Source organism: Puntigrus tetrazona, chromosome 13 (genome assembly GCF_018831695.1).
Source record: "Puntigrus tetrazona isolate hp1 chromosome 13, ASM1883169v1, whole genome shotgun sequence".
NCBI classification, from domain to species: Eukaryota; Metazoa; Chordata; class Actinopteri; order Cypriniformes; family Cyprinidae; genus Puntigrus; species Puntigrus tetrazona.
In genome coordinates, this window is record NC_056711.1 from 2,488,424 (window position 1) to 2,514,321 (window position 25,898).

Below are 25,898 nucleotides of genomic sequence, written 5' to 3' on the forward strand. Positions count from 1 at the left end.
GAGTAAACTCTAATAAACTTTTATTTATGTACAGCACAATATACAAACAAATTTGTACATAAATATTCCAATTCACCAAAAAGTAAGGCTAAAATGCTTTTAAAAATCTCAAAAAAACCCATCTAGCACATAAAGCCAGAAAAGTGACATTCGGTGTAAAAGAAGACGTCACTCCAAAAAAATGCATACGAGTAGAAATTATTACAAATCGATGGAACTAAAACATCCAGAATTCTCTAGAACATTCTATATAAACTTACTCTTTTTGGTTCAAATACATTTTTTTTCTCGTAAAATTGCACACTGAACAGTGATAAAGTAGAAACGCGAGCGTGTCCTGATATACGATTCAGTACTGAGATCAACATGCATGCCATGGGTACAGGACAGCGCTAAAATGAAGCGACGGAAAGCGCTAGCACCAAACCTCGAGTGTTCAGAGAGACACCGAGGTGTAGCACACTGCACCAGAGACCCCAGACACGCAATGAGACGGAGAGCTTTGCATAATCAGTGACGCGTGAACGTAATGCTTCCTGAGCTACTAAAGCACTGGAGTGCAGGCAGAAACGGGTCAAGGCAGATCGACGTCTGGAGCGTCAGAAGGATAGCAGGAACACTTGGTGACTTCTAGCAGAGATCTAAATCCTGTGCCGTTAAAGCTCGAGAGTAAAAAAAACCTCGTTAGAAAAGGCTAAAATAAATAAAAAGACATCAGAGAGGCGTCTGGTCGGTTTCGCTCTCACAACCGTAGCTGCCACGAGGTTCTTCATCCACGTCGGTAATAAAAACAAAACTAGCTAAAGTACAACCGGTGTCCTTTGGAGAGTGGATGAAGATCGTTATGAAGGCTGACAGTGAGGTTCAGTGCTGCTGGAGCCGTGTTTGGATGGCTGTAGTTTGGTGACCTGGCCGATGCCTTTGGTGACCCCCTCTCTGAAGAGCAGCTTGGCGCCCACCTTCAGGTACTCGGGGTGCTTGATGAACCTGAAGCGCACCACCGCCTTCTCTCCGGTGCGCAGCTCGTCCTGCGGGAGAAGACCAGGGACACAGATCGTAGGAGATCAATGAGTTAGTAAGTCAGAGGCAGACGTTAGCGGAGTACTTTTAAAGTTTCGTAAAGAAGAACGCTTTAACACTTAACTACATAAGAAATCTGTTACTTCAGTGGTTTCCAAACCCCTTCTTCTCCATTCATAACTCGAATAAAGATGGTCACATTTCCGAACAAAAAAAGTGCATTCGATTTTTATTTAATCTTATGCACATTAAATATTGTAACTGTGCGTGCTTACTGTGAGAACACACCTTTCTACTTCAGTTATGACTTCTGACGGAGAGTTCTCCATCGAATCTGAGGAAGCATGTTGATGTTTTCCTCCCAAAAAAAGATTCATTATTTCTTTCTGTTTTGGTCGAGCCATTAGCTTTGTAATATATTGTCTGAATGCAAATAAAATCAGTGATGAGAAATTAAAGATTTTTGTGGGAATTATGTTGTTTTTTTATTAAATGTTCGTGAATCTTCAAAAAGGGTTACAATGAACACTGAATGTTTAATTGTTCTAATTCATGTTCAGTGATGTCTCGTGGGACGAGACACAAAAAGATGCAGAGACGTTTGACTTCCAGACCAACAGATGCACAGAGAGTTGAGAGTTTATCTAGTCATCTATCAATCAAACAAACAGAAGACTGACCTTTCCTTGCAGAGCCTCGACCGTGGCCGTCTGTCTGATATTGCCCACATGCACCGTCACCTGGAAGCCCTTGTGGAAGGTTTTGGCGTGAAAGAGCAAGACGATCTCAGCCTCGAAGCGCCAGCAGATAGTGGGGTTCATCTCCGGGCTGACCATCACCATTCCCTGCCAAAAAACAACGGTTGTATACGCCGTCCACTCTTCATTCTCTATGGAAATTAACAAGCATCCTAGCATAAAGCCTGCTCCGTTTCATTGGCCTTTACACTCCAGCTCACCTTTCGTAGTAACGAGCGGTCGAAGTCTCCCAGAGCCAGAGTGGCAGCCTGCCCAGCTCTCAGCACCCTGCAGCCCGAGCGATTCCTCTGGATACTGCACACCGTCAGCTCACGAAACTTCCCATCGTCCGTGGGTCCGACCACCAGCTGCTCTCCCTCGCGGCAGATCCCACTGGACACACACACAGCGCGTGTGATTATCTTTCGTACATTTCTCCTGGCTCTTCCAAGCATTATTTTGAAGCGCTGTGAAACTAACCTATTCACCTTCGGGTGGTTATCGCATTTTCTCTGAAGCAGATCAACATTTCTAATCTAAATAACTGTTAGCGTCTGACCTAAGACGCAACTTCATTCAACTTCACTTTTTATTTTTGGGTGAACTATTCCTTTAAGCTGAGTGTTAATTATTAAAACCACAGATAAATAGCATATTTCTATAAGGTTACAATTAACAACAGAGGCCAACTGGTAATGTAGAGCTCGCTACGGTTTAGAGCAGAAGCTGAGGTAGATGTTTGGGTTACACTTTATGCCGATAGTCCACTTTAGATATTCTACTAACTGGAAGTATCTTTGTAACTAATTCTCACTCATTTGCAACTACATGTCTACTAACTCTCAGAGTAGAAAATTGAGGCATGCGCCAAACCGCCATGTTCTTGTAGAGTTACCTCCCTATTAGACACTAATGCGGTTTTACTGTACACTACAAACTAGAGGAAAGAGAGGAGGACACACCTGTAAAGAGTCCCACCAACAACTGTCCCCACATCCGGCACTGTGTAGATCTCACAACCTACAGGACCACACACACACACACACACACACACACACACACACACACACTCATGAGACACAAAAACAAAACAACAAAATGGCAACTTCTAGCACATTGCAGCAATTTTTAAAAATGAGTCCTGAAATTGCTTGGCCTTAGGGATGCACAGCATTATCGAATCGTTGGAATCAGCCATTAAAAACATAATATCAAATATAAACAACATAACACATCATGTGAAAAATGATGCAATTACACCTCTATGATAAGACAAATAAAGAGACAAGATCATGGTTGCCAGCATGGTTAGATTCAGTGACTCATCGTATTACATTTTCGAAGCTCTCATTATAAAAAGAACTTTATGTGCATTTTTGCTCAAAACCAACCATTATTTATAATCTGTATGATTTATATGAAAATAACAGCATGTGGGACGCAATGTTAAATCAAGAGACAATCTGAGACTTTTTTTGTTGATGTGCCTTGTTTCTCCACACCTTCTCTCATTCACCCGTTCAAAACGACTCCGGATTGCTAACAAGGGTCTTGGCTGTACCTGAAACTCTGTGAGCTGCTGCATCAGCTCCTCCTGCTCCTTGCTGTTGCTGAGGGGAGGTAGAATATTAAAAAGACCTTCAGCAAATCCAGACTCTCCCCCGACACGCTGGACAGGGTGAAGATGGGCGTGATGCTGCAGGACAAGGAACACAACAGACTCTGATGAAACGCTTGAGAGACAAATCAAGAGAGAGTCGCGGCTACGCCTCCCGTTTGACTCTGTACCTGGGAGACTGTGCAAACTTCTGGGCGGCAGTGACGGCGTCGTCTGTGGAGGACACCAGCATGGGCACTTTGTTGCAGCCCGGCTGCTTGAGGATGCGCTCCAGCTGCCGGACGGTGCGCTCCACGGTGCCTTTGGCACACAGGTCCACCTTACTGACCACTATGAAGATGGGCACCTTCAGTGCCATGGCCAGACCCAGGTGCTCTCGCGTCGTCCCCGCTGAGAGAGAGAGAGAGAGAGAGAGAGAATGCATCTTACATGAAGAAACAGGGTTTAGCAAAGAGAAGAGAAAACATCCAAAGAGCAAGAAGCAGGTCATGTTCTCAGTTGTAAACTCTGATCTGGTCAGTATTGCATGTTTAAATACTTAAATCTCAACATCAGAATGGACAACCTAAAAGGAAAAGCAAGCGAGATAGATATCTACAGACAGAACAGCGTAGTGCACTCAAACGCCTGAACTTTTGCACAGATTTGTAATTTTCTGATTTGCAGATACAAGTTTTTGAAGGTCAGAGACGGTCTGCAGAGTAAAATCACACATTAAGAATACGATTCCATGCAGTCGGAGAAAATCAGATATTATTTGATATTCAAGACAATTTTAAAACACATAGTTTTTAGTCGCGTGTCTTTCTGTGCAAGTTTGTCGTATTTGGTTCAGTTACATTCAGTGGAGTTTCCTGTAGATCGCCGCTATCTTCTCCAAGAAAAGTTAATTTTATCACAGTTATTTTGATTAGGTAAAAACAAACAAACTGTCTTCATATAGCTGCCTCATTTTAGATTGTTTTGAAACAATCTATATTGTTATATCTATAAGTCCTACAGGAAAAGAGGAGAGTTGAATACTTGTTGTAATTACTTTTCTCATCAACCCTGAACCTGCTCCTAGCTGCCTTCTAATGACTCAGTGCTCTGAGTACACATGTACTGCATTTACAAAAGCAACCAATAATTTAATTCCATTCAGAGTCAGTATTTTATAATTAACACTTTTATACAAAAAGACAAAACATCTTTAATTCATTAATTAAATCATACTTCATGGAGTCAGGAATCCCAGCAATACAGTCAAGTGAAAGAGAAACAGAGAGAGCAGCTTCTCAGATAAGGAGTACGCCCATGGTGTGCAAGAGTCCTGTCGATAAGCCCCACCCCCCTTAGTTAGTGTTGTTAACTCGAATAAACAGAATTGCTAACGGTCTTAAAACGACAGCTGTCGGGTACGATTAAATTAATGCCCATTTAACCAGTTTAACATAAAGAGACGGTGAAATATAGGCATTGTGTTTTTTTGACCTACACTGTACAAGATGTTGCACCAGAGTAAAATAAATGATATTGCCTCTCCTCTCAGGATACCTGGAATCAGTGTTACAAATACCCCAGACACAGCGTTTTTGCCTTGCCTTTCATAAAAACCATGCAAGCTTTGGATTTTATCTCTGTGGCACTGAAAGATGGCCAGGTTCTGCTGCCCATGCAACTGATACTTGACTGCCATTAGCTCATCTGCGCTCGAGGGGAGGGGCTTACCGATAGGTCAGTTCTGTGTATGATCAGTCTGACTGAGTCAGTGAGGGAGCGTTTATGTTTGCTGGCGGCTGCGGCCTGCGAAACCCTTATCAGAATGTGACTTATGTAGGCGTGTGATAAGCTTTAGCAGGTCATCTGACAGCCGAAGGCATCGAGCGTCCCTGACTCCCAGCTGATTCACACAGAGCATGAGTCCAGAGCATGCACATACCAGCGGCTCGCATCCATCTGCTCGCGCGGCAGAGAGGTAAAACCCGTCTAAAGTCCAGGCGTCTTCTGAGGTTAATGATTGGAGAAGCGGACCGCCTGTGTTTGCACGGATCTGCTTGTCAAACTCAGAGCAGTGCAGCAAACACTGTGCACCGCCGCCTCCGTCTGCTCTTGCATAATTTAAGCGCGCTGGTGTTGCGTTGCAGACAGAGCATAGTGTTCTCCTTGACAGATGTGCATGACCCTCTCGCCCAAATATCTGCTCCTATTTCTGACACACTACTCCCCAAACCAAAACAACATAGTGGCATCTCAGCACATGCTGTTCCAGGACCAGGAGGACCAGGATCTAGCAAGAAACTATCAGAAAAACCAACTGGTCTGCTGGTTATGGTTAGTGTATGGTTAATGAAGTAGCTCCAAGCAGAACTGAAACGTCATTTCTACAAATCTGATGAAGTAACACACTCATCCTAGAGCGAGCACCTTCTTTCAGATGAAATGTTCCTTTAAGGGTAATTAACCTACAAATGGCTTACTTACAGCTTCATATTAAAGCAGAATAGAAGTAAATTACAGGCTGTGGATGGGCGGCCCTGTGGCCTGCAGTCACAACTAGACTGCCACGTCTCAAGTTTCCCTATACTTTCATTCAACACCCACTTTGGTCCAGGACCAGAGCAGCCCTGAGGTATTTTGGGACATGGAAGACAGAAGGAATGGGGGCGACACCGAAGAGAGACGCTCTGCATTACATAAGATCATATGCTAGGATTACAGATTAACCAGGAGAACAGCTGATTTATCGCTCTGTGCCAAAAAAGATTGACGCGTGCAAACATTATGAGGTTTATTTGGGTCCCCTGCCCTGCGTGATTTGACATTTATCAGGACGCGCTTCACTACCGGAGATAAACAGGATCAAGCAGACAGCAGCCTAATGCCACGATGCTGTAAACGCTTACCGATGCCAGTGTTAGCGCTGACCACGAGCATGGCAAAGTCTGGACAGTAGCTGGTCAGGCCAAAGATGGTGGTCTTGAGATACTTGTGGTGGCCTGCCAGGTCTATGAAGGTGATCATTTTTGAGGCACTCTCGCAGATTTCCTCCGCCGTTCTGGACTCACTGTAGTTCACCACCTAGATAAGAACAGACACGGATGCAGTGATGATACGCCGCTTGAAAATGGTTATACATTCATTTTTACACTGAACCACAGTTATCGCAATCTGTATTTTCAGTAGAGAGAAAAAGAGTGTGTGTGTGGTTACAAGGTTGGGAGTACAAGTAAACCAATGCGCAAATTATATACTGATTTAGGAAAGCAGGGCCGACTGGGGGATTTAAACTCTTGACATCTGGCAACCGCAACCATAAACACTTGTGGAGGCCTGGTACCAATGCAAGATAACACGAACGCCAAAGCGAAAGGGTTAAATAACCAACAGGCAATATAAAATAATATCGCAGAGGATTACGCCTAATAAATCGAGAGAAGAAACCGTGATCGCAGCTCTAGGATATTTCAACCCAATAGGTGCAGTACGTAACAGTAGAAATGTGTAAGCCATGATGTATTATTAGTGGGCAGTTATTAGTGAAAGAATGCTGCAGGACACGTCCCAAACTAGTCCAGACAAGTAAGAACTTGTTGTAAAAAGGGGCTAGGCACGTTTTGAAAATATTTTGCATACAGCTGCCAAGCAACGGTGAAACTCGATCCTATCGTAGACCCATCGGTCAGTCACACAGTGCAGCGCTTCTCACCTCTCCTTTGCTGTCGGGCCCAGGATCTCGATGCTGATGCTGGAGGTCCGTCCGGTCTGGATTTCATGAAGGTGTCTGAAGAGGTTGAGCCGCGCTCTCCCTCTCCCGTTGTCCAGCTCTCCTTGTGTGAGTACACCAAGCAGAGTGGACTTCCCTGAGTCCACATTCCCCAGCACCGCTACCCGCAGGTCCAGGAACTGCAGGCGCGTCAAAGAAGGCCATTAACACCGGCCCGAGAGCGTCAAACACATCAGATGTGACACACACACCAGACCATTACCTGCTGATCATCTGGCACTTTCCTGACCAGCACCTCTGCGATTCTGTGAGGTTCATCCGAGTCGTAATCCACCTCCCTCTCTCTGAGAACTGTGATGTCTGCACCCACCCTGAACACACACACACACACACACACACACACACACTACATTACCGTGCGGCCGTCACCCTCACAGGACGGGCCAAGAACACAGAAGACCTTCTTGTGACAACAAACACAACTTCAGAACTTCAGTGCTAATTACTAAAATAATAATAAAGAAAACTTTTTTTATGAAAGATTAAATGCATGTCAATCTCGTTTTTGAAAATGTATGAAGACACACCCATATATATATATATACACACACACACACACACTTTTTTTTATTTATACATGCATGGGTGTGTCTTCATACATAAATATACACAGAACACATATGTAAATTATGTAAACAAACTTTTATTTTGTATGTGATTAATCATTGCCGAGCATTAGTTTTTAGATTATTCAAAATAAGTGTACTTTAAAAGCACAACAATAGACGATTTAAAAAAAGACTTAAAATGTACTTTATATATTAAAAAAACATTAAAATCATTACAAAGTGCACTCTTTAAAAGTGTATTAAGTGCATTAAGAAACTCACAACGTGAGAGACCTTTTATGTATTCTGTATTCTAGAGGTGCGCTTTTTTAATTTTACTTTTAATATTTGATGTACACTTAGATCACAACCAATAGAATTAAGTGCACTACCAGTACAATACCGCCATGATGGACAAGTATACACATATCCATTTTCAGCTGACTATTACTTAAAGGTCTCAAAAATTGATTATTGTTGATTATTCCCTTGAAATTGTAATTGTGATTATCAATTTACCCTGAATGATGTTTATACCACAGCTTGAAGCAACTGCATGCCGTATTTTAGATGAAAATAAACTGCTCTTCTATAGTATTAAGCCTCAAATGTCAGCCGGACCGGTTTATTACTTAAATTAAAAACAAAACTATGACCGCATTAATATGTTAAACTAAAACAATGGAAAAACCCTTAAGTTAACACTAAGAAAAAACCCAAAAACTCTTGAACAGGCAGAATAACAATAGTGAACTTTAAAAGATTAATTGCCACTTAGAAGGATTGCATATAATTGTAATTGCACGACTACGACTCCCGCTAAATTTAATTGAACTACAAGATGAGTTCGTCCGGTGAATACTGAATGAGTGTGTGTGTGTGTGTGTGTGTGTGTGTGTGTGTGTGTGTGTGTGTGTGTGTGTGTGTGTGTGTGTGTGCGTGCTCGTACTTCAGCCATCCGGCGCAGTGTTCTGAGAGAGGCCTTCATGTCGTCCTCGGTCAGGCCCACCAGCAGCCCGTTGTCCTCCACACCGATCTGATACACGGCCTCCCCGCGGCCCTCCTGCAGCCTCCACTTCATCTGCGTGGCCAGGTGCTCGAAGCGGTACTGCGTGGGGTTCACCAGCTTCAGCTGAAACACACACACACACACAGCCCATCTACGGATCTGCTTCTGCACGCATTTACACAGGAGACCTAGCAATGCGACGGATCGCATCCTTTCACACACGGCCACCCGAATCGGGAGCGTGTTCGCTCGTGCATTTAGTGAAGATATTACCTTGTACTCAATGTTTCCCTCTTCAGCCTGAAACAAAAGACGGGACAGAGTTAATGCTGAAGCGAGCTCAGGATTCAAAAGGACAAAGAAGAGAAAGAGCCGCGCTGACGCCGCTAACCAACTCAACAGATCTGTTGGCTCATTCAGAATAGCCTCTTACTGCACACATCTTACGTCGTTTGAGATTCGAAGCACTGCATTAAAACACATTTTAAGTTGAAGTCAAAGCAAGCTTTGCTATTGCTAACGTAAACAAGTCACACTTGAGACGAAATGAACTAAGAAAGCACAGCCACGGCCCAACCTCTCATATTTATCGATCATTTGACGACCGTGTCTTGTTTTGTCTCTCTACTGAAGCTCTTTTATTACCAGCCAAATAACGATTGTGAAAATCATGAATTCTGTCAAATTTTTAGCCGGCGCAATCCAAGCGTTATCTAATAATCAAGTTTTAAAAGCTCAAATTAATGGATAGGATATTCTCCTTAAAACGTATTTGTAAAAGTCCTATTTTTTTTTTTAATAATATATTTTAAAAGAGATGTGAAGTTATGCTGTAAAATACTGTATAGGACATACATTATAAATTAATTATTTGCCTATTTATATGATTTAAAAGGCATTATGTGTCATTCACTTTGTGTTTATGATCATGTTTATAAGGTAACATGCCGCTCAGCTGTTTTTAAGTTACAAAGAGAGGCTAATTTTATCCAGTGGCTTTCATAACCCGTTTATTTTTAGCACATTTTTACAGTAATAACCCTTACATATCTTCATACCGCGAAGAGGCTGGTGTACTGACGTTATACAACCCAACGACTACATACTTTACACTTTCATCTAACTTTTGTTATCAACATTACACCGAAACATCATCCCCGTGTTTACGGTCACGAGCCCTGGGGTCCCACCACGTCATAAAAGCATGACGTTAAAAAATAAACGAAATAAAACGGAAGCAGCGAGTCGTAAAACAGACAGATGTGTTCGAGCTCAGCTAAACCGGAGCAAACTCACCTCTGGAGGTAGATAAGGCGGGTTATTGCTTGCTTTTTGGGTAGCGGGCTGAGCGGTTTTTGCACTTTTTGCTGCCGCTTTTGGCGGTTTTTCTACCGGCAGCTCCATTATTCGCCGCCGACGAGCCCGACTTCTGCGAGGAAGCCGCGGTCCCGAAGAGCGCGTCCATCCCTGCCCAGACCCGGGGAAAATAACCGCATGCGACTAAAAAAACACCGACGCCATTCAGCCCGCCGCTTCAGACACATATAAACACAAAGAGAGCGAGCGAAGCATCCTAAATAACTCGAGCCGGCAGGGCTCAACCCCACGACACAACAACAACACAACTTCCGCTCCAAGTTTGCGGAAGTGCGTCACGCAAACTTTCTGGTCGTTACGTCAGGCGAAAGGGAACGAATATATATATATATATATATATATATATATATATATATATATATATATATATATATATATATATATATATATATATATATATATTATTTCGTCTAAAGTCACTGCTCTTTGGGACGCAGTCATAAAGAGAGCACTAGAAGTGTGTCCACAACATTCCCATAAAAAAAGAAGTTTTGTTTTGAGTGACAGATGAATATTCATGATTTCGGTATGCTGCAATCACGCGCAACCTTGCATTGTGTCGCACAACAACAAGATTGCACTGCTTTTACGTCAGCTTCGGTTTTAATTAAAGCTATTATCAATAACACACACGGAGACTAAACTTTTACTCTAGGGATATTTGGCTTTCTTTTGAGAAGGAAGATACACTGGACTTTAGCATGTCTTTATTTAACTTTCTGAGAACCTTTAAAGTTGTTCAAAATGTTCAGAATGGGAAAAGATGCCTAAGAGTATAATAAAAGAAAATTAAAACTGCCTGTATGGTAAGAGCGAGACTCCCACAGTTTTAATTTCCTATTGACCTCAAATAGTGGCATATTTAGAAATGGCCCGTGCACTTATTCAAGTTGACATTTCACTCGGTATTTAGTACACTTTGGGGGTAAACTGATCTAATTTTCCGATATTTGAAATGAAATGCAAAATGAAAGCACTCAGCATTAAAATATTTGTATGTGTATTTTGTTAACTTAGGACATATTGAGTGTGTGTGTGTGTGTGTGTGTGTGTGTGTGTGTCTGTAGGGTTAGGTTTAGGTGCAATAGCACGTACAGTTTGTACAGTATAAAAACCATTACACATATGGAGAGTGCCCAAAAACTACAAAGACCAACATGTGTGTTGAGGAATTTGTTAGTGAGGTAAACCTGTTAAAAAAAGCACGAAGATGAACAGTTTAACCAATTTAGTTGTGTTTTGCAATAATAAAGTTACGATCAATTTGGCCTTTAGATGCAGTGTTTTGTTACGCCCCAGGTAGGCATCCGTTCATAATTAAAGTTTTTGGTGCTATTTTCAATCGTTTCCATTTGAATCCCATTATAGTATGTTGGGTGTTGCATAAAGCTAAGCCCGAGAGTAACTGTGTTTACGCTGGGGTTGAGCGATGGAGTGACCATCAGACAGCAGAACAATCTCCCTAACTCTGTTTGGGAAGCAGACACACTCTGCCAGTTTAAATCCAGATTAAAGACACATCTTTTTAATTTAGCCTACACATAACACACCAACACACTTTTATTACTCAAATCCGTTAAAGGATTTTTAGGCTGCATTACTTAGATTTGCTGGAACCGGGAACACTACTCCTAAAATACGATGTACTTGTGATATCGTAAAAAGAATGGCATCTGCGCTAATATTAGTCCTGTTTCTTTCTCAATCTGTTTTCACAGTTTGTATCCAGACTAGATGGTGGATCAGCACCCAGAGATTATGTTCATCAGAGACCAGAACACCTAGATGCGCCTGTGGACAGATCGCCAGATCCTGATGCACACACACACACACACACACACACACACACACAACCCCCCAACCCCTTGGTTGGGGACACTTAACTTCTAGTGATTATCGTCGAATTGATTACAGAGACTGTCTCTGCATCTAATAACAAACTGTTCACTCTCATCATTATACATCCCTGTCATTGTATTCCTCCACTTTATGCTGTGCAGTGCTTTGATGCAACCTGTGCTGTTAAAAGCGCTATATAAAAATAAAAATTATTTGATTTATTTTCATATATATTCATTACTGGTATGAACGCAGCACTACGAGTAAGAGTTATTACAGGCGGTCAGTGTTTGTCTGGCGGGTGAGTGTGAGTCCGGAAGCGGTTGTTTTTCCCTGAAGCTGGAATGTGTGTCTGGACTCTCAGAGCTGCTCTTCACAGGGAGAAGTCATTCCTGCTTCACGGTCACATGAAGATGGACGGGGCACTCGGCCTGATCGTCCTGTGGATCTGCGCGGGCTCTGTGAGCTACGGGACACACGCCGCTCTCATGGAGAAACTGGCAGACTTCAAGATCTGTGCAGACAAGGACTGTTCGTGTGAGTCTCACTTTTCATCACAACTAATACAGCACAGCCATTCCTAATGACACCACAACTAAGATATTAATTATGATTCTGTGCTTCATAGACGCTTTAACTCACATGTTGTTGAGAGGCAGGTTTCTTAGCAACAGCTTAAACAACTTGTTGGTCAACGAGTTTTCAGCAAACTGCGTTTTCTTTCTGGACAATAGTGGTGGGAATCTTCACGTTGTTCTGTTTTGTACTTATTTTTATTAAGCTGAGTGAAGGGGCCATTCATTTTCTCAAGTGTTAAAGTGTCTATTAATGGCCATTTCAGTTCTATCCTTCCTGTTTAATAGTACTTTTTGTTAAGGTGAAGGTTAAGATGAATGTTTTTGTTTCTTGTGAAGAATTAATGGAACAAAGATCTCCCAACAGAAACACTGAGGGTGATAACAGAAGATTGACATCTAGAGTCTATATTTAACTTCAGACCAGAATTTCTTTATACTACACTAGGAATGTAATCGCTTGCTGAGTTGTGTTTTTGTAGCCGAGACAAAGGTGTTGACTTTCTGAAGACTTGTTTCTGCCTCACAGATGTGCTTTCAATGGCTGAAGCTGTTGAAGACTACGTGGCTTCAGACTGCAGATACATAAACCTGAGACGAGGCCAGATGATCTATGTGTTTTCTAAACTCAAGCCTGCAGAGGGAGCCGGAGTCTTCTGGTCTGGAAGTGTGCGTGTCTTTATCTTTATCTTTATATGACATCTAACGAAGCCAGAGATCACAGCAGCAGCTTTCCTTTTCCAGGTCTACGGCGAGCGCTATGTAGACCAGATGGGTGTGATCGGATATTTCCCCAGTAACCATGTCAACGAGACTCACGTTTTTCAGAAAGAAACCATTGAGATCCCAACCACTGTAAGTATTTCATCCGCTGCTTTTTTTCCTACTCGTGTTTTATTTTTATGCGTGTTATTTTCTCTCTTTGCGTACAGGACATGGACTTCTTTTGCGCTTGAAGAAAGCTCCTCTCAACTGTTTTGACTCTAAGGCCATCGTTCATGTTCACAACATTTTGTTCAAAACTTTAATCTATGGGTACTCGCTAGTTTAAGACTAGTTAAAGAGCTATGCAAATGCATCAAAAGAAATGAATAGTTTCTGAAAAGTGAAATAAGGCACTGAAATAATAAAAATTAAAAGAGGAGGCCAAGTAATTTACCCAACTTTTCTAGTTGTATAAGAATCAAGAATAGTAATTGAAAAATATTCATTCTCACAGAAAAATCTTAGTTTTGCATAAGATAAATTTATATTCTTTTTTAAAAAGGCCACAAACTTTGTATTTAGTCTACCCCATATAGGTTTTCCAATACATTTTTCAAAGTTAGCTTTAGTTCTAAATGTAATTAAGATTAAATTTGATTTGACTTGATTTTGAACACATTTCAACAAAAATATTTCACTTACCAAGGGGTTGCCGCCTTCTGAACTTTTCCATTTTAATTCTAAAATAATTATGTGACTAAATGACCTTGACTGGAATAGGAAAATGCAGGGAAGCTCTTCAGCACTAGTATATTATGGCCGTATGTACTCAAGCTCTTGCCACAGTAAACAGGATGCATAAAAACCCTTGAGCAGATCTGAATGACTTCTTTAACACACCGCTTGGGCAAAGTCCACATTTAATAAACTTAAAGGAATAGTTCACCCTAAAACGAAAACTCAGCCATCATTTACTCCTCCTCAAGTGCTTTCAAACCTGTATAACTTTCTATGTTCTGCTGAACACAAAGAACCAGGCTGTTTTGGGTCACCATTGACTTCCATAATAGAAAAAGAGACGTCAATGGCGACCCAAAACAGCCTTACAAACATTTGTGTTCGACACAACAACGACATTCATACAGGTTTGAAAATACTCGAGGCAGAATTTTCTTTTTCCGGTGAACTATTCCTTTAACCTACATATACTTTATTTCTCTAAATGTCGACCTCATGTATTCCCGTTTCAAGTTATTCGCTGGTTCGTTGGCTTATAGGTGTGTGAATAAACCCGGGTAAATAAATCGGAGGCCGGCGCTCTCTGTATGTGTGCGGATTAATCTCTGATATTCACTCTGTCCATTCTGATGGAGTTTAATGGCAGAAAATTGAAGGTAATTACCTTGAAGAGCGTTCTCTCTCTCTCTGCCTCTTGCTGTAGTGACATTAATGGATATTACCAAATTCAATTTGCAGTCTTGAATGGAGCTTTTGTTTTCCAGTGTCAAGCCTTTCAATTACTTACTGCTGCGTAACCTTATTTCGTATGTTGTATTTGGATCATAATTTGTCTGCAGCAAAAGGAACAGAGATAAAGACCAAAAGTGACCTCTATCCCTTTGATGCACTGTATCTGACAAATGAAATTGACAGTTTGAGCAAAAATGTAAATTCTGCCATCATTCACTCCCTCCTCGTGTTACAGACGTCTGTAACACGTTACATTAAGGTTGCCTTTATAAAGGGTTTATAACAAATGGCTTATAACTCATTTACAAATGCATTATAAGCAGATAAACGTTGTTTTAACACAATATAAAATAGCAAAATATACATAAGGTGCCCCTCCTTCAAAAAAAAATTTTGATAAACCAAATATATCAGTTTCTAACCATTGATGTTGATAGGCTTCATGTACTTTTGAGATACAGAGTAGCTTCTAGTAAGAAACATGTCATGAAGACTATTGACTCTTTGATTGCTCTTCAACTCTGTGGCAGAAGCGGCCTTTAAAACCATTCACAGTTATTACATGGAAAAAACAACCAGGATACCCCTGAAACAGGTATCGTGAGGGTGAGGAAATGATGAGAGAACGTGACACAGATCATGCTGCATATGGATGAGCTGTGTGTGAGGCCTGAAAGAGTTGGTGGAGAGGTATGGTAATGTCCCATCTGTCAACAAGGACATGTCACCCTTCAAGCTATGCAAATCATCTCCAGCAATGAATAAAAACAGTTTGATTGAAAATCAAAACCGACAAAGACTTATTCCAGTAAGGCAGTGAATCCATTACGGTGGTACCCATCTTTCCATGATTTATCTAGTCATTTACCAGATGAGGACTGCATTAATAAGTAATATTGATAATGTTGACGTTTACAGAATTTTCGTGTCCTAAATAATGAAAAAGAACCACATTAAACCAATGATAATGACGAATATAAATCCTGTTACCTGGCCAATAAACATCCCTAATATTATTTTCATCATGTGCATCTGCAAAAACAGCCAGGTACTGTGTGAGTGGAGTAAACGTGGTTTGTGAAAGGTAGCTGATTTTATGGGTGTCAAGTGACTAAAGATATGAGTCAGAAGCACACCGATGTGTGTGGTCTGCCCTCTGGGCTGGTTAAACATGGCCTGACATTTCCTTCTTCGTTTAGGAGCGCAGCTGATTAATGCTCAGTTTTCAATTTTCCTCCCGCGTCATTCACGCTGGGTTCTCGCTGATGTCAGATCTCTGTCCTCTCAGCTGATGCTTAGCCCGGGGGCATCCGAGACGGAGGTGACAAACAAAGTCTGTCAGTCATACAATGGAAGTCGATGGACGCGCAGTCTTTGAGATTGAAGAAAACATACACAGACAAATCCCAATTAAACCCTGCGGCTCGATACACTGATGTCCCAAGGCAAGAAACGGAACAGTATTTATACATTTTTTTACCTTTAATACACCACTATGTCCAACGTACTTATTACGTTACTCATATTATTAGATTCTCTACCATTTTTGAAACCACTAGATGTGTGTCTCTTTACTTACTTTAGACTGGACTTGGTCTCTGGACTAATCTGGGCTAAGGAATAATTTACTCAAAACTGAAAAGTTACCCCATAATTTATTCACCCCCAAGCCATTCTTAAGTGTATATGTTTCTTTTTTGGGACACAGTTGGAACACACATCTGAAAGAAGAAAGTCACACACACTTAGGATGGCTTGGGGGTGAGTAGATTATAGGGCCATTTTTATTTTTGGGTGAACTTATTTTTTTCTGTCTTAAATGCAATCCTCCTTTCTACACGGCATCCCAGAATGTTTACTCTTCAGCCTCTAGAGGAGCTAACTTGTTTAGTATTTTAATGGTTTGCATCTGCACCGGAAAACAACTCTTTAAAAAAGCGTTGCAATAACAGTTGTGCATGGATGCATCATATCTGAAGTATTTGTAATTGCACACAGCCGTAAGATTACAAAATTGCTTTCATGATTTGTAAGTTGCTGCTGTATGTTGCTTCTGCCGGTTTTGAGAGCCGCTCTGCCTCTTGTTGTTTGTCTTGTGGATTTCTCTGAAATGCCAGCCTGTACCCTGTTCGCTTTCCGTGCTCTACAGCCCATGCGTCCGAGATGATTTAGCCAATATCCCCTCACAGCATGCCACATCTTCTCCAAGCCAAAGTCGATCACCAGTTCGCCAGCATCAGCATTGGAGCGTTTCCATGGATACGGCGGGTCCGTCCGTGTGTGTGTGAAAATGAGGGCAGCAGCTGCGCTCCTTTAGCCTGCGCGGTCCACAACTGAGGAGCTCACAAAGCAAATCAACCTCATCAGAAAGCATCTGAATCCGTTACAGTGGTCCTGATGTAAATATGCTCTGCACCAGAATATGTCTTTGAGATTGTTTGTGGGCCGGGGAAATCCTTACAAAGCAAATCCCCCGCACTGTAGTTGCCGTTATCCTCGGATTCAGCTGCGAGCACATTTCCTTTTTCTGATCTTAGCCTGACTTACATGAAGACTGATGATTAAATGGGTCGATATCAGGCCTTTTAAAAATGACTGCACTGGCTAATATCCACGTCCGCTCAAGTGTTTGCAACTGATGAGTTTTTATGTGAGAAACTGTAGTCAAACCTATTTCCACAAAACATCTCGTTATTTTCCGTGGGGGTCCGGTTTAATCTGAAGAGCTTCTGCGTTTGAGGTGAGCAGATGTTGCTGATAACGGCGGCCTAGCGGGAGTCTGGTTTGTCATGGTCTGTAGATTGTACAAAGAAACAGAAGGTCAGAAACAGGGTCGTAAATCCACACGGGAATCCACTGAAATGTGATGTGAATCTCCGGGGTCACATGCAGACCGGACCTGGTCTTCAGTCCAACATCATATTTTCAGTCGGTCCAGGTCTTGATTTGGACCTGACTGTCCTCTGTTCTCAGCATTAATAAACGTAATAATAATAGCAAACTTTTGAACCCTGTGATCTTGCCATGGTATCAGAGAACGAGCTCCGGGCAGGACTCAGAAGCTGATCCAGGAATGTGTCCCACTTCTCAAACTACAGCAGATCTCTGCACAGACACAGAAGTTGCTGATCAAGAGAGACATTAAATGGATTGCTTAATCATCCAGTGCCAAAACGCTCCGGCTTGTTTGCAGGATGACAAGCGTGGGTGCTATGCCAGCAGGAGCAGCTCATCTCTCCCAGCAGGCCAATCATCTGAGCCTTTGTCTCCGGATTGCAGGGATTTTCTTCCCAGTGAAAAGGACCTCTTTCTCTTCGATGCCAACCCTAACCATCCTCCATGAGGCTTCTGCGCGTGACATCCGCTGGCCCAAGACTGCAGAGAAAACACACTTCTGTGTCCAGGAGTTTGGTCTGAAGCTTGGTCACCCTTCAAGTGTGACCCCTGAATAATGATACTTGTCTTTTAGAGCTGCTTTACAACTAAATCTGAGCTCTCCCAGTAGATGAGTTTCCATAATTTATTCTGCTATATGTTGTATCACCGTACAGCTGCTTTGACACCATCTGTTTTGTATAAAGGGCTATAAAAATAAAGGCGACTTGGCTTAAAGTTCCCTATTATAGGTTATGAAAGGATGGAGTCGTATTTCTATTTTGGTGGATGCCCAAATTCAGAATAATAGGTATAATACAGTTTGTGAGTCTTTAAGATGACAATGTGCTTGTTTAGACTTCAGATATGTAGATCGCTAATAAAGATCATTTTTTAGAAGCTCTTTTAAGCTCTTTTTAATGAGGACAAAATCCAACTTAAGTGCTATATATGTGTGCTATATAAGTGCGTGTGTTCGTACAAGTTCTAACATTCAGGATGATTTATGTATTTTACATTTTTATAATAAAATAACTGAAATACATACTTTTTTTTCTACCAGTACATATTTTTTTTCACAGTGCAGTTTCACTACAACCACCTGTTCAGAGTTAATGTGTGCCTTTTTAGGCCGCAAACACATTAAACACGTGAATAATGCACGGGTTAAATCGGAAAAAAACAAGCATCAGCACTCACATCATTATGAGCGCAAGCTTCGAACGAGCCAGCCATCGCCATTAAAAAAAGAAACAACAATGTTGTGGGTTTTGTGAAAGCCCGCGGAAGCTTTTTATGGCCGGAACAAGGATACTAAATGAGCGCGTGCTTATAGCAAAGACAGATATAGACACGGAAAAAAGGCTTTTATTGGACGTACTACGAGTGTGATTTTCTAAAACGATGTTACTCACACTCGATGAAATCCTGCCCTCATGACCGTGGTCCGGTGGTCACTATAGCGACGGCCGTGTTTGAGGAAACGTCATGGTCTAAATGCACCGTGCTCATTGCTTTTCCCCTTGAGAGAAATGGGCCAGAAACAGGTAATGGCAGGCTTCAGTACTTCCGAGACGGTGCCATAACGCCACTTAACTGCTTTCCTCCACCAGTGCAAAACATCACGGTCGCTGGGTAAAGTCATTACAGGCGGTTTTATGGTGAAATAATTCCTTCCGATTCGTTAAGTCATACGTCGATTGGCTTTTGCCAAAATAAAGCAGGCGTCCGGTGTGCATGCGGCAGGACCCGTGAAATCTGACAGAACACTTCGCACGCTGCCCAGGATTGATTGGTGGGTTTTGCCAGAGATTTGCATTGCAAACAGGGCTTGTTTGTTCCTCGGTGACAGGAACTAAAGGCCAAAACAACCGCTGTGACATCACTTGCGTCTGAACAGACGGAAAGACTTTGACAAAAACATATCCCTGAAGAAGTTAAAGAATTACTGATGGTGGTTAAAGATGAGTGATGTTTAGGGGCTGTGTAAAACCTATGTAAGTATCAAACCACGCACAGTAAACTGCACACAGCCTGCATGAAGTAGCTGTGATTTTTGCACAAGGAGTGTGCAAAGCCAAGCGTTTTTGACGATTGTTTCTGTTTTGCCATGTTTAACCACAGCTGTCGTCAGCTGTAATCCTCGGCTGTTTGTTTGTCTGGCAGTGGCATCGGCTATGCGATCGTGTTTCGAATTTGATGCTGTGTTACTTCGATTCTGGCACCCGACATCACAAGAAGAGGACATTTTAAGCTCATTATGCGTTGTTTTGAATGGCCCGCCTCCAGTTTTCCCTTTGTTTTGCATCCAGCTAGCGCTGTTACATAATTGTGACTTCATTACTTTTGATTGGTCTGCTTGTGTGTCACTCAGAAAAAAACAGGCCAATCAGAAGAGAGGCTCGTGAATAGTAAATTAAAATCGACCTGTTTTTGGCAGAGAGGTTCTTATATCGGTCACGTCTTTGGACGTTTTGTTGTTGTGTTCCGTGTGACCCACTTTTGTTAATATTGTCATTGTCTTCACCTGTGTCGAGTTCATTTAGGTATTTCCCGTTTGTATTTAAGTGCGTGTTTGATCCTGTGTATTCGTCGGTTCGCGTCTTTATGCCTGTAAAGATATTGTTTATTCTGTTCTGAGAAGATTAAAGGTTTTCATTTACCTTATACTCGTGCTCTCATGCTAACCACCGCGTGACAATATCACAGATCACTATTCTTTAGGACATCAACACCTAAAATAAAACCCCAAAAAGGTGTACAATATGGGACCTTTAATGGTCACATTGACAAGCAGTTACATGCTAAAAAAATGCTGTTTTGTTTTAACACAAATGCTGGCTTGGGACTGTTGAGTCATTCGATGGGTTGTTTTTTTTAGGTTTTATCCATGTGCTAGGTTATTTTTACACTGGGTTCAGCTTTTTGGGTCATCTTTCATTATTGCTGTTGACTAATTCATTCATTCTGTATGCAATATTTAATTTCCAGCCCATTAGCCAATTTCCTGCAGTACAATCATTTGTAATCAATAAATTAAACAACCCAGCATGGTGAGTAAAAAGGTTTAACCCAAACTAATGGGACAGAATAACCCAGCATGTGTTCTAGTCCTAGTAGAAGGTCTAGTTTATATATTTAATTGATTAAAAAAGCATTTTGAGAATTTAAATTTAATTTCCAAACATCAAAATGTCAGTATGCGTGTTTGCAAAGTTTCTGCGACAATAAAATGCTTATTACGTTACAGTACATCTATCTGTCACACCCCAAAGCCTTTTTTTGTTGTGTTTTCACGCCTACGTGTTCATTGACCCAGTTTTTGTCTCTCTTTGATTGTTAGTTCACTTGTGTCTCGTTAATCATCCTCATCTGTCTCAACCCTACTTTAGTTCTAGCTAGTTCTGTTTTGTTTGGGATTATCATGTCTAGCATTCTGAAATCAGTTTAAACTTCAGATATATGATTTCCTGAGTGCACATCCTAAGCATGTGTTCTCCAAAAACTTCTACCAAATTTCTCTTTCGTTTCTTATTGTGCTTAATCTCTTAAACATGCGCAAAAACAAACAGAAGGGATCAAAACAGCCAGTTATGTGCATGAAGCAGGGACACAAATCACCTTTTTATTAAATCTGTGTGGCAGGAATGTAAAATACAGTAGATTAATCAATACATTTACTGCTCTCTTGTGTCCTCTGAGGCTGTGTTCATCGGTGCAGATAAAAACAGAACAGTCAGCATGCTGCTTAAACATTTCCCAAGGAGTTAAAACACAGTACACAGTGTCATTAGAAAAAACACAAGGATGGTGCAGTGGGTGGAAACGTGCAGATTAAGGGGAAGTAATACATTATAATAAGGTAATAATATAGAAATGTATTAATAATACACTTCTCAGGGGAGAAAAATCTTGCTTTTTCAGAAACTTGCTGAGAAAGGGTTACAAAACAAACTTTTTTGGGGTTGGTAATATTGACGTGAAATGTCCCCTTTAAATAAAATAATAATATTGCGCTTATATTGTATAATATACATATACGATGCCTTTGTGTTGCTTATACGGTATATGCGGGTTAGACATTGACGGTCATTCACTTTCATTTGATGGAAAGCAGCAGCTTAAAAGTTCAACGAAATAATTTTGTGATAAATGGAAGAAGATTTCGAACAACGCGAGAATAATTAAACGACATAATGTAACATCCAGCCAGCAGAGGGAGCCCTCTCCCGAGTACTGACCCGAGCCGCGCCCTCTGCTGCTACTTCCGGGTTAGGGCTATTTAACCGTAGAGCACCAGGTGCTCTACGCGAAGTATTGCCAGCCTGTCTGCCTTACCAAGCGTTTACCATTGTTCTACTGACTACTATTGGTTATGACCTTTTGCTTGCTTCACCGACTCACGACTTCACGGATCATCCTTGTTTGTTACGGTAACCGATTACTACTGAACTTTGATATTGACCATTGCCTCCATTCGACTTTGCCCACGGATTTCCCTTTGTGTATGTTTGCCTTCCGGACTGATATTACTGCTGCCAACCCTTGCTTGTTTTTGACCATCCTCATCTGTGTGTGTGTTTCCAATAAACATCCGCACATGGAATCGCAATCGGCTTCCGCCTCCTCCTTACAGAATACTTCGCCTGACCAGACTCCAGCGGAGGTGACACACATGCAACAATTGATGGCATACCAGGAGGAGCTATTGAAAGGTTACCAGTCCCGATTGGATCAACTGCAGTCGGTGAACGAACACCTCACCCGGTACATTCAGGATCTACCCCCTACTACGTTTTCTACAGTAAACCTTGCCTTACCCGAAAAGTTTGACGGTTCTGCTGAACGGTGCAAGGGTTTCATTCGCCAGGTCAGGCTGTATTTGGAGTTTCAGCAGGGTAGATTCAACAATGAAGAAGTCAAGTGTGCATTTATTATGACGCTACTGGACGGAAGAGCGATCGACTGGGCGACTGCAGTTTGGGATACAGATCCCCACATCAAGACATCTGCTAACTATTTCTTACAGATGCTAAGAGAGGTGTTTGAATATCCTGCAGGGGGCAAGGATATCTCAACCCAGTTAATGGATCTGTCCCAGGGTAAACGCACAGCCGCTGATTATGCTATTGAGTTCAGGACGCCGCTGCTCAAAGCGGCTGGAATGATGTCGCACTCAAGGCGACTTTCAAACGGAGTCTCACGGCAGATTTACAGACGGAATTGGCGTGTAGAGGTGAGGATTTATCTTTTCCGATCTCGTCAATTTAACAATCCGTATTGATAATCTTAAGCGCCAGGCACCGCAACGTAAAGCGCCGTCTATGGTCACGAACCAGGAAAAGAATCAAATACGACACGAGTTAATGGAGAAACCGGAACCCATGCAAGTAAACTCCCAACGTGTCTCTATGGAAGAACGCGAACGCCGGCGTCGTCTTCAATTATGCTTTTACTGTGGAGAAGGGAAACATTATCAGGTTGACTGTCCTCGCAGACCCACCACTACAAACCGGGTAAATATGAATCATTTTCACGTACTCAGCAACAAGGCTCTCATGTTACCTATCATGCTCGGTCTAAACAATGTAAAGGTTATGTTGACAGCAATGGTTGACTCGGGCGCGGCCTTGAACATCATCAGTCGTGAGGTAGTCGCCAAATATCACATTCCTTCTCAACCTTGTGAATCTGTTTTAAGGATCAAGACCATTAATGACGAGGACATCGGAGGAGGCATTTCTCACAGAACCAAGTCTCTTACTCTCCAGGTTGGCATGTTCCACAAAGAAACCATTACGTTCTATATTGTTGATTCATCCAAGTATGAAGCAATCCTCGGGTTCCTGGCTTTCGTACACACGACCCAACTATATCCTGGGGTAGAGGTGAGTTAACGCAATGGTCTCACATGTGTATTAACAGATGCTTCGCTGTATCTCAGGAACTGCCTCACTACCAGTATAGAGAGTCCGGAAAATCAGAGGAGAATCAAGATACCAGCATGCTACAGGCAACTGTCAGAGGTGTTTAGCAAATCACGGGCAACAGAATTACCACCTCACCGACCATGGGACTGTGCGATTGACCTCCTACCTAACGCCATGCCACCCAAAAGTAAGGTATACCCATTGTCATTAACTGAAAGCCAGGCTATGGAGGAATATATTAATGAGGCTCTTAGCTTTGGGTTCATTAGACCCTCCACATCACCTGCAGCAGCGGGATTCTTCTTTGTAGGAAAGAAGGATGGAGGCCTGCGCCCATGCATCGATTATCGAGGCCTAAATAACGTCACTGTCAAGTTTCGATATCCCCTACCTTTAGTTCCATCAGCTCTTGAACAACTTCGCGAGGCAAGGATGTATACTAAGTTAGACCTCCGGAGTGCCTATAACCTGATAAGGATCAAGGAGGGAGACGAGTGGAAGACTGCTTTCATGACGACTAGAGGGCACTACGAATATCTTGTTATGCCGTATGGGCTAGCTAATGCTCCCGCTGTATTCCAGTCCTTCATCAATGAAATCTTCAAGGACATCCTAAACAAATACGTGGTGGCTTATATTGACGACATCCTCATTTACTCAAAGAATGAGGCAGATCACATTGGACATGTCAAGGAGGTTCTATCCAGGTTACTGAAGCACAGATTGTATGTTAAGGAGGAGAAATGTGAGTTTCATGTGTCACAAACTCTGTTTCTAGGTTACGAAATCAGCCACCAGGGAGTGAGGATGGACGATGACAAGGTTAAAGCAGTTACGGAGTGGCCTCAACCCACTACGATCAAGGAGCTCCAACGGTTTCTAGGGTTTGCAAATTTCTACCGACGCTTTATCCGGAACTATAGCACTGTTGCTGCACCACTAACCTCTCTTAAAGGGAAAGCCGTCCAAATTGAGATGGAATGAGGGAGCAATTAGGGCGTTCTCCAACCTTAAGGAACGTTTCACCACAGCCCCTATTCTCAAACATCCTGATCCTGAGCTACCGTTTATCGTGGAAGTGGATGCATCGGACTGCGGAATTGGAGCTGTTCTCTCCCAGCGTCACGGTCAACCAGGGAAACTTTACCCATGTGCTTACTTTTCCAGGAAACTGACAGCAGCTGAGAGAAATTATGACGTGAGAAACAAGGAGCTATTATCCATGAAAGCGGCCATTGAGGAGTGGAGACACTGGCTGGAAGGAGCAGTGCACCCGTTCCAAGTCATCACGGACCACAAGAACCTGGAGTATATCAAGGGAGCTAAAAGACTGAACCCCAGACAGGCAAGATGGTCACTATTTTTTACTCGTTTTCAATTCACTGTCACCTATCGTCCAGGTTCCAAGAACAGTAAGGCTGACGCACTGTCACGAAGATATGACGCACCTCAGAAGGAGGGAATCCCGGATAATATTCTGCCACCCACGGTGATCCTGGCTCCAGTGTCCTGGGATATAATGGAGGAGCTGCAGAGGGAATTACAACATGAACCAGCACCCCCTCAATGTCCTCCTGGTAAACATTACGTACCATCAACAATACGCCAACGCATCCTCCAATGGGTACACACTTCACTAAGTTCAGGTCATCCAGGCATCAACAGAACACTACAGTTAGTGAAGAACGCCTTTTGTGGCCGTCAATATCTCGGGATGTGACGAACTATGTCAAGGCATGCCAGGTATGTGCACAATGCAAGACCCCAGAGAATTGCCTGCCGGTTTGCTCAAGCCTCTGCCCATCCTCAGCGACCATGGTCTAATCTATCCATTGACTTTGTCACAGATTTACCATTGTCTAACGGTTTCACAGTCATTTTAGTCATTATTGATAGATTTTCTAAGTCATGTCGATTAGTTCCCATGAAGAACCTCCCCACCGCCATGGAAACTGCCCTCGCCCTGTTCGAGCACGTCTTCAGAATCTACGGATTACCCGAGGACATAGTGAGTGATAGAGGTACTCAATTTACTTCCCAAGTATGGAGGGCCTTCTGTAAACAGCTCGACATTAATGTGAGCCTTACCTCAGGTTACCACCCACAGGCTAATGGACAGGTCGAGAGACTTAATCAGGAGATCGGGAGGTACCTGCGGACCTATTGCCACAGAGAACAACACAGATGGTCAGAGTTTTTACCATGGGCCGAGTATGCTCAAAACTCACTAGTCAAATTGGCTACTGGTATGACCCCATTCCAATGTGTCCTCGGGTATCAGCCGCCCATGTTCCCGTGGTCAGGAGAACCATCCAATGTCCCAGCCGTTGATGATTGGATTCGTAGGAGTGAGAGGGTGTGGGATAGTGCTCATGTGAGACTACAAAGAGCGATCAGGTATCAAGAGACCCAAGCTAACCGCCACAGACG

At 42.4% G+C, this 25,898-nt stretch overlaps 2 protein-coding genes and 1 long non-coding RNA gene across 3 annotated transcripts; 1 reads left to right on the forward strand and 2 right to left on the reverse strand.

Annotated features, from left to right (window-relative positions):
- Window positions 1-3: 3 nt before the first annotated feature.
- Window positions 4-8,998, reverse strand: LOC122356775 (GTP-binding protein 2-like). The gene is given in 14 exon segments (XM_043255829.1): window positions 4-1,028; window positions 1,701-1,865; window positions 1,979-2,150; window positions 2,720-2,772; window positions 3,313-3,389; window positions 3,392-3,453; window positions 3,546-3,765; window positions 6,261-6,435; window positions 7,064-7,080; window positions 7,083-7,260; window positions 7,344-7,452; window positions 8,346-8,362; window positions 8,639-8,821; window positions 8,972-8,998. Coding segments are annotated over 13 exon segments (1,563 nt in total). The 5' UTR covers window positions 8,771-8,821; window positions 8,972-8,998; the 3' UTR covers window positions 4-842.
- Window positions 8,999-12,111: 3,113 nt separating this feature from the next.
- LOC122356206 lies at window positions 12,112-14,035 on the reverse strand. The gene is made up of 2 exons (XR_006252293.1): window positions 13,897-14,035; window positions 12,112-12,428 (listed from the first exon to the last, which is right to left on the reverse strand). It is a non-coding gene; the product is annotated as an uncharacterized LOC122356206 (long non-coding RNA).
- Window positions 12,259-13,898, forward strand: LOC122356205 (otoraplin-like). The gene is made up of 4 exons (XM_043254713.1): window positions 12,259-12,451; window positions 13,019-13,158; window positions 13,234-13,344; window positions 13,422-13,898. Exons 1-4 carry the CDS (start codon window positions 12,259-12,261, stop codon window positions 13,443-13,445), a joined length of 468 nt encoding a protein of 155 aa, XP_043110648.1. The 3' UTR covers window positions 13,446-13,898.
- Window positions 14,036-25,898: the final 11,863 nt, after the last annotated feature.